The sequence below is a fragment of the Pomacea canaliculata genome, linkage group LG10 (assembly GCF_003073045.1).
Source record: "Pomacea canaliculata isolate SZHN2017 linkage group LG10, ASM307304v1, whole genome shotgun sequence".
Classification (NCBI taxonomy): Eukaryota; Metazoa; Mollusca; class Gastropoda; order Architaenioglossa; family Ampullariidae; genus Pomacea; species Pomacea canaliculata.
Window position 1 is genome coordinate 6,438,047 of NC_037599.1, and position 9,048 is coordinate 6,447,094.

Consider the following 9,048-nt stretch of genomic DNA (forward strand, 5'->3'; position numbering starts at 1 on the left):
TAATGATGCAGCGTGAGGCAATTGAATACTTTTGTTACTGAAAATTAAACAGTTCGCATAATATTTATTTGGAAAACTGATATCGTATTTATGGAGAAAGTTAACCATAGGAATTTATTTTGTGTTATTTTCCGCGGGCCATTAGGTGCTGCGTGCCAATTTAAAGATGGACTCTCAGAATGCCCAGAAGAGTTGGGTACTGGCTAATAGTATTGAATCTGTTAGCAGCGCTGATGAAATTTACCGATACGATGCTAAGCAACAGCAAGATATATTGACAGCAAAACCATGGGAAAAAGAGTAAGTTTGGAAGCACCATTGCCTTGTTTTTTTTGTCTTTATTTTTTATTGGTTTATTTTGTAAACAATCTGATGAGAGCCGCACAATCGGTTAGGGATGGTAGCGTCTTAGTTCTGTTTATTGATTTTTTTGGCCGAATGCTAAGTTTTAAATTTTGACATTATTTGCAATTACCAATAAATTGAATTTTAAATGTTCATAATATATCATAAAGTTATTGTTGCTATAAAAATTCTTTACAATTGACATCGAGTTCGATTAAAAACTTGTTTTCCAGAAAGTTATGATTATTATATACTGTAATATTTTTAGATGAAACATTTTAATAAAAAAAAGAACTGAATATTGATAATACTTGTCCGTAGAGTATATTACTCGGATATTGCTTTTTTCCGAGGTTTTTTTTAATGCATTCTACTGCTTTCGTGTGAAAGGGACTCAGAATTCAGTCTCGTGCCATATGTAAAATGTGGTTGATACTCATCATTACACAAGAACGAATTGATTATCATTTTAGGTCGAATGCAAACAGGTTCAACACATGTAATCATAGAGGTTGCATTACTAGATTCCAAGATTCCAATTTTTTTTTGTTGAGAAGGCCTGAGCCTATTTCAAGGGGGTTGTTTTTCAAAGTAGTTTTTCTGTATGCAATGCTGCATGTCTGTTTTGCACCCGTATAGAGCGAGCAACATTGCTGTGTAGTTCTTCCAGGTTAACATAGAACTTCCTTCCTTGAGACTATTTGACATAAATTATCTTGAAATGTGCTATTGACAATTTTTTTATTAAGCAAAAAAAAAAAAAAACTGGAGGATGAAGGTTGCTAGCCAGTCATAAATTATGTATAAAATGGTTACTCTGTGTTTGATTGATAAATAGCCGTTAGCAACATTGAAATCAAGGATCAATTTGTGCTGATTACTGTAGGAAGTATTTTTTTTTGTGTGTTCCTAAGTTGGTATCTGAGATATTTTTTTATTTCATCCAGTCCCCATTATTTCAAATACATCAAGATCTCAGCTCTAGCGCTACTAAAGATGGTGATGCATGCAAGATCAGGTGGTAACCTGGAAGTCATGGGACTTCTTCTTGGGAAAGTGGATGGAAACACCATGATTGTCATGGATGGTGTAGCACTTCCTGTGGAAGGGACAGAGACAAGAGTGAATGCTCAGGCACAAGCGTATGAATATATGGCCTCTTACACAGAAGCTGCTAAGCAGGTGAGTGTTGTGGAATGGTTTTACAGCACTGTCACACATGATATTAGACAAGAATAAGTAAGGCTCAAGGCATACAGAAGAGAAATCAGTACAATATTGACCTTTCTATGCTATTTTTTTAAAAGATCTATTAATAATAGTATTATAGTCATTAAAAAAGTGCTGTGGAGCATCATGTGCCACATTAAAATACTACTGCAGTTGTCAGATGAATCTTCAATGTCCATAGCAATTTCCAGACATGATAGTTTCATTTTTATAATAATGACAATAAAGGGAATTTATATAGTGCATTTCCCAACTTAGCAGAAGGTTTAATGCACATAACAAGGGAAAAACTAAAAAATGTGCATAACATGCATTCAGACACAATATATAATAATAAATTCAAAATTAGTAAAGCGCATACTCACACTACTAAGGAGTATGCTCTTAACGCTTAAGAACAAGAACGAAACATGGACAGCATATGAGGGACAGGAAAACAAATAACATATGAGCTATAAAAGAAGAAACAACCATACTAAACAAAGAATAAAATTAAATACAGAAAACACAACGAAGAACCAAAAAAAACAAGAACGAGAGCTGAGAGTAACATGATATTGCAAAAGGAAGGGTGTGGAAAAGGACTAGCATTATGGGAAAGGTTGTTAGGAGTAATATTTACAGAAGAGGTGCATTTTCACTGAACATTTAAAGGAAAGGGAGAGAGTTCCATTGTTTCGCTGTACAATAACTAAAAATCCTGTGGCCATATGTTGTTTTGGTGACAGGAAGAGTAAGAAGATGACCATCAGACGAAGAGCCGAGTTGTCTACCTGGGACATAAGGGAAGAGCAGTTCAGAGAAATAATCAGGGCAGATGCCAGCAAAGAAATTAAAACACAACACGGACAGTTTGTACTGGATGCGAGATCGAATTGGAAGCCAGGGTAGAAAATGCAGGAGAGGGGTGGAGTGGTCCCGTTTCCTAGCTCTAAGCACCAGATGTGCAGCAGAGTTCTATACTTTCTGGAGTTTGTGAAGAAGGTATTCAGGGCAGCGAGCAAGCAATGAGTTGCAATAATAAAGTCTGGATACAACATACGCACAGACAAGAGTTTTGGTAGTGCGCATTGACAGAATGTGACGGATGGCACTGATCTTGCGTAGCTCATAATGGGCAAACTGATAGACAGCTGTTACTTGTTTAGCAAGAGTCATGTCTGCAGTGACAATAAATAGAGATTAAATCACCAGAAGACTGCTGGTATTGATGCAATGACATAGCAGAGTAAAACTGTATGATAATTTTAAAGCGGAGGACTGTATGATCTTCAAGTTATATAAGGTTTATAGTAGTGACAACTTGAAAATAGAAGAAACTATCATGGCATCAGGTAGAAAAGACTGGCAGTGGATGGGAAACTTGAAAGTCATAGAGGAAAATAAAAGTCAAACAGTACAGCACAGCAGTGATGCAAAGAAAAAAGCACTGGACCAAAAACAACAAATTAATAAAAAATTGCAGAGAGCTGCCTCCCTCAAGCTTGTCAAGCGAAGAGGCACCACTCCTATCTTCATTGTATGCATAAAAGTTGTGACTGTTCTAGAGACTAAGTGAAGGTGTAGCCCTTTGTCTATGTTCAAGCCCATTATATTTCACAAAAGAATAAATAGGCTTCTCTACACATTTAACTCTTAACAAGGCTTTATTTCTTATTTTGAAGGTTGGTCGACTGGAGAATGCCATTGGATGGTACCACAGTCATCCAGGTTATGGCTGTTGGCTCTCAGGTATTGATGTCAGTACCCAGATGCTGAACCAGCAGTTCCAGGAGCCCTTTGTTGCCATTGTGGTATGTTGTTCTTTCTGCATCATAAGATATAATAAATGCAAGATTTGTATAGCACATACTCGAAGAACGAGACATGGACAACATATGAGGGACAGAAGAACCAAGTAACAAGAACTGAGAGTTGTGATTTTGCAAAGGAAGACAAGTAAGGAAGCAGCAATAAGCAGAAAAAGGGGGAAGGGTGCGAAGAAGGATTAGCATTATGTGGACTGTTGTTAGGAGTAACGCTAAAGGAAGAGGTGGATTTTCAGTTCACATTTAAAGGATTCAATTGTAAGTAGATGGTGGATATGGTTAGTTTAGTCCTTGTACCTCCTCGAGGAGCAAAGGGACACAACACCACCTCTTCATTTGGGTCCATGTGGTTCCGACGTCCTTTGCCTTGCTTTCTTCTGTTCTTTTCCAAGTCTGCCTTGGTATCCCAACTCTCCTCTTCCCCTGAGGATTCCAGTCAAGTGCCTGCTTGGCAATGGTGTCAGCTGGTGTCCTATCCAGCCCCATTTGCGCTTTTTGATGTCTTGGCTAGTGGAATTCTGGTTGATTCTTTACCACAGACTGCTGTTGGAGATCTTTTCAGGCCATCTTATTCTCATTTTTTGAACATTTTTATTTAATGGCTATAAGCCCAGGGGCATTTTTAGCCATAACATCATAGTTATAAAGAACATAATGACAATTTTATCTCAGTAACAAGCTCACAACAGGTGGTGACAATATAGCAAATATATGTAAATAGATACATGGCGCTATGTATGTATATAAATATATATATATAGATTATTTAAACAATGAAAATACCATTTGAATAAATTTGCTTAAGTTAATAAGTATACGCTTGGATTTAACATTCATTAGCTGCTGAAATTTAAATTCATTTAGATGATATACAAAATATACCGGAAGTAGCGCTTTCCGTGAGGCAGTTAAAAAAGGTTGGGTACACACAAACAAGTAATGAAATTCATTGCCTACCTCATCTAGATTACACAATGGACATGTTCTTAAATATCTCGGTATACAGCTATATCTTAATTGCGGAATAGGGAGTTTATGACAGCTTAATCTAAATTTTATTAAGTTTGATCTAAGAGCTGGTGGCAGGTCTATTAAATAGTTCTCAAAACTGAAATATGGTGTTTGTCACTCTCCAGGTTTCAGAACCATACAGTAGGACTGCCTTCACATTGCGGGTCTTACTGCTGAAGGATAATGCTTGGGAGTTCCAGATGGGGCATAGGCTGTTGAAAGCATGCCTGGCCTTGTTGATGCACCTTTTGATGTCATCATCCGCTCCACCATCCTTGTTGACAATGCTCCCCAGATACTTGAAGCAGTCTGTTTCCAAGATGCTCACTCCTTGAAGTTGGATTGGGAGTTCCTGTTTGTTGTTCCTGTTGATTCTCATCACTTCTTTTTGCTGACCTTTAAGCCAATCTTCTCTGCTTCCTTTGCTAGCTTACTCAGTTTGGTTTGTGCATTTTGTTGCTGATGAGGTAGGAGGCTAATGTCATCTGCTAAGTCCAGGTCCTCTAGCTAGCTGTTTGGTGAAGGTCCACTGGATACTGGTGGTGTTGTCTTGGGTTGTCTTGTGCATAATCCATTCTATAACCATCAGGAAGATTGTTGGTGGATATGGATAGGAAGAGATTTCCATTGATTTGTTGCACAGTTACTAAAATTCCTGTGACCATGTTTTTGTTCTAGTGACAGGAATAATTAGGAGACAGTCATATATTGAGCTTATGTGTCTGGCTGGGATGTAAGGGAAAAGATACGTATGCAATCTTGGGATAACTAAACTTATTTGTAGTGAAATATATGAGGTTAATTACAATTTTTAGATCATTTATATACAGAATAATTGTTGGTTTAAACAGATGACTTTAACTGGATTAAGACTGTCACCTTTTCAAAGTTTTTGAGTCCTGGTCTCATAACTTCTCCCACCTCTTTGTATGAGACTTGTTTTCTCTTTTTTTCACATTCATCTTTGTTTCCTTTTGTTCATTTGGTATAAATAACATTGATAGAAGCAAACTGTTGTATGCATTAGCCCTAAATTGAAAAAAAGTTTTCCCCATCTTTCAGATTGATCCTGTAAGAACTATATCTGCTGGAAAAGTCAACTTGGGTGCCTTTAGAACATATCCAAAGGTATGGCACTTAAACAGAACTTTAGAAAGCTGGTTGAATGTAGAGAATTTGGAGAGGAATAAATCTGTGAGCAGGTGGCTGTGGATTTCTGCGATGAGGGATTTCTCCCTCTTTCCTCATTATCTCCGCACACATGCGGAAGGTTTTCTGGTCGTGGTTTATCCAGTCCATAACTTGTACAAATGTTTATGTGACCGAGAAATAATAGCATGCATATATAAGAATTACATCGAACCAGCCCTAGATATTAGTGTTGTGCCATTAACTGTACAAAAATTCTACACTATTCAGGGTTACAAGCCTCCTGATGAGCCTCCTTCAGAATATCAGTCAATACCGCTCAACAAAATTGAAGATTTTGGAGTTCACTGCAAACAGTAAGTAGCAATAATCTGTGTGCAGGATTGTATGTGCACATATGTAATTTCAGAATTCCTTAAAGATATTTTAAAATCAGAATTGGTATCTCCACTTTTAATGTTGAGAAATTGTTTACGTAAATGATTCCAAAAATGAAAAATCAACAAATGCTGACCATCTAATTTACTCCTCCTTTCCCCACCTATCTTCTTTTCTCTTTGTTAAAAATAAAGGAGTTGTGAAAAATAGCAGTTTCAACAGCCCTGCTTTTTGGAAAAAGCATGAATTGAAGTATTTTTATCAGATTGGTGCACTTTAGGTATGTAGGTCATCCAGTTAAATTTGCAGCAATCGCCTTTTACTGCTGGAATACAGCAAGTCCTTGCATTGTTTCTTGTTCTATGCCTTTATTAGTATTTTGTGATCTTGATCTACATCTTTGTTACTATTTTGTTAACTTGTTCCACATCTTTGTTACTATGTTGTGATCTTATTCAGCGCAATGAGTCCGCCTTTGGCTGGGATATTGCGCTTTATAAATTCTCACTTATTATTGTAATACTTGAGTAGGTTGTACTGTGTCTTAATGCCAGCCTATTAGTGCTAATGACTCATATGCCTTTCTGTTGCTAGTTATTATGCTCTAGATGTTGCCTACTTCAAGTCATCCATGGACAAGCGTCTTCTAGATTCACTATGGAACAAATATTGGGTCAACACTCTCAGCTCCTCCAGTTTACTAACTGTAAGTTTGTAATTTGTCTTGTCTGAGAAGCCTCTTTTGCCACTAGGTGTCCAGCAGTGGTTAAGGAAAAATGGTGTGGTCATGTATCATTGTCATGTCATTTGCCCTCTCTTACTTGTTGAAGCATAGTGGTTGCTTTTGCTGTTGATCTGGGATTTTTTTTCTCCTATCCTCAGAATGCAGACTACACAACTGGCCAAATTTATGACCTTGCAGACAAATTAGAACAGTCAGAGGCTCAGCTAGGTCGTGGTGGGTTCATGCTTGGCATGGACAGCCAGGACAAGAAGTCAGAAGATAAACTTGCAAAGGCCACGAAAGATGGGTAAGCAGCATTGTTCAAAGCTTTTCATCTCTAAAATGGAAATAACATGGCTTTTCAGCTGTTGATATGGCCAAATATTGCTTCTTTTGAAATATTTTCAATTTGCTATGAAAATTCTTAAATATTTTTGAAGGGATGGATGAAATATTGAACATTATTACAAATGTGGCACAATGATTTTTCTTTATATAAATTACACATAAACTCATAAAATTCTGAGCTGGAGTGACACTTGGAGTTACACGTTTTTTTTACGTTCAATCTTAAACTGTGCTTAGTGTTAATTCAAGGATGCGCATATATGTACATATTAATATTTTTGATGCAAAGGTGTATTACATAGCTTACCTTCATTATTGCTTTTAAATCATTTATACATCAGTTGTACATGAAATCATTTGCTCTCTATCAATTCCACAAGACTGGAACTGCTATTTAAATTATGAACTTTTATCAGATTATTAACTTTTATCAGCTGATTCAGGTGAAGTCTCCTTTTTCATGCTTCTGGATCTCTCAGCTGCTTTTGATGCCATTGACCATTACATCTTTCTCAAGAGGCCTATCATTCATTTGGCATCACTGAGAAGGAACTCTCTTGGTTTTCTACCTTTCCAATAAAGACTTATCTTGTGATTTTTAGTCTGACCCTATTCCTCAGGAGTCACTCATTGGCCCTCTTCTCCAAAACAATGCCTTCAAAATGTGTGCCCATCACATTTCCATAAAAGAAAACCTTTCTTTGCTGCATTCAGTGTAAAGCCAACGTTCTCTGTCAATGACTATGCCCCCACCTACTAATCCATCTCACTTGATATATATGCACCACCTCATTTTCTCTACTCCTGCTTCCCTCAGCCTTTGTATTTCTCAGATTTCTTATATTTGATCGACATTCTGTCTTCAACTGATCCCATGGAACAAAACTATGTTCACCAGAAACCTCCTCATTCATCTTTCAGAAAGTCTGAAATCTTGCTTTTTTCCCCTGCCTTAGTGTTTGTCTTTGTGAGATATGCATGCACGAGTTCTTAATGTGTGCACCATGAGAGTGGATGCGTTATAAATAAATACCTTATCTTGTTTGCATTACAGATGTAAAACGACTATGGAAGCTATCCATGGACTTATGTCCCAGGTGATAAAAGATAAACTCTTCAATCAAGTGCACTGCAAGACACAAACCTCATAATGGCAATTTTTTTCAGAGACATTACTATTTTGACTGCCTCATGGAAATTACAACACAAAGCGTCTTTGTAATTGGCTCTGATTATTTCTTTTGCAGAAATTGTATACCCTAATTTCACACATTTTTATCAGATAGTTCTCTTATGGTTGACCAAAATGGTCACACAGGACTGTTCAGTCATTGGAAGAAAGAGCAAAGGTCTCTCAAGCACTAATGCAGCTGTAAAACGTGATAGAAGTGGGAGTGAGCAAGCAGAAACTGAAACTACAAAGGAATGCTTACTGAAGTGGAAGTGATCTTTTGAGCATGATCACATAAAAAAAAATTGAAACTTATACTTTTTCATGCCCACATAGTAGTATTGCTGAATGATGAATAAAAGTATTTAAATTATCTGCTGTCGTATTGTTTTAAATCTTTTCTTGAGATGCATAAACAGAACTTGTCCTTTGCACCATTTGTCATAAATATGTGTTTTGTTTCTTTACAAGCCAATACAAAGATGTTTGTGGATGAGGAACTATATATTTAATATTTTTGATTAGTGAATCTTACCTGTCTGACCAAACCCACCTTGAAACTTTACTTGGAGTTGCTAATAATGTTATCACTAATTATTCATTAAAAATATTTGTTGATTTTTCTTCCCTGGAACAAACCCATATTTAATGTTGGACATAACTGTCACACTGTACTTTGCTGTCCACGTTAACTACAATTATTAAGATAATTACATGCTCAAAATGTAGGAATCAGTAACTTTTTTAAGAAGTCATCTGAACATGATTCTGTTGTCTGGCAAATGAACATTAAAATGTGTATGTTGTCACAAAATCAGTTGTGGCAAGACAATGACCTTGAAAGGGGAGAAGCTATAGTGGGCGGAGCATTTTAGGATAGTTTC

The 9,048-nt window shown here is 36.7% G+C and overlaps 1 protein-coding gene across 1 annotated transcript; it reads left to right on the top strand.

Moving 5' to 3' along the window:
- Positions 1 to 145: 145 nt before the first annotated feature.
- LOC112573831 (COP9 signalosome complex subunit 5-like) lies at positions 146 to 8,539 on the top strand. The gene is made up of 8 exons (XM_025254467.1): positions 146 to 300; positions 1,293 to 1,527; positions 3,240 to 3,368; positions 5,457 to 5,522; positions 5,814 to 5,899; positions 6,516 to 6,627; positions 6,804 to 6,952; positions 8,048 to 8,539. The coding sequence occupies exons 1-8, from the start codon at positions 167 to 169 to the stop codon at positions 8,142 to 8,144; spliced, it is 1,008 nt and encodes a 335-aa protein (XP_025110252.1). The 5' UTR covers positions 146 to 166; the 3' UTR covers positions 8,145 to 8,539.
- The last annotated feature ends 509 nt before the right edge of the window (positions 8,540 to 9,048 follow it).

What these genes read in the sequence shown, in the direction of transcription:
- LOC112573831 (XM_025254467.1), top strand. Translation starts at nt 167, where the DNA reads ATGGACTCTCAGAATGCCCAGAAGAGTTGGGTACTGGCTAATAGTATT. An exon ending in ACACAGAAGCTGCTAAGCAG is followed by an intron (nt 1,528 to 3,239) that starts GTGAGTGTTGTG and finishes CTTATTTTGAAG; the next exon opens with GTTGGTCGACTGGAGAATGC. An exon ending in GCAAAGGCCACGAAAGATGG is followed by an intron (nt 6,953 to 8,047) that starts GTAAGCAGCATT and finishes TTTGCATTACAG; the next exon opens with ATGTAAAACGACTATGGAAG.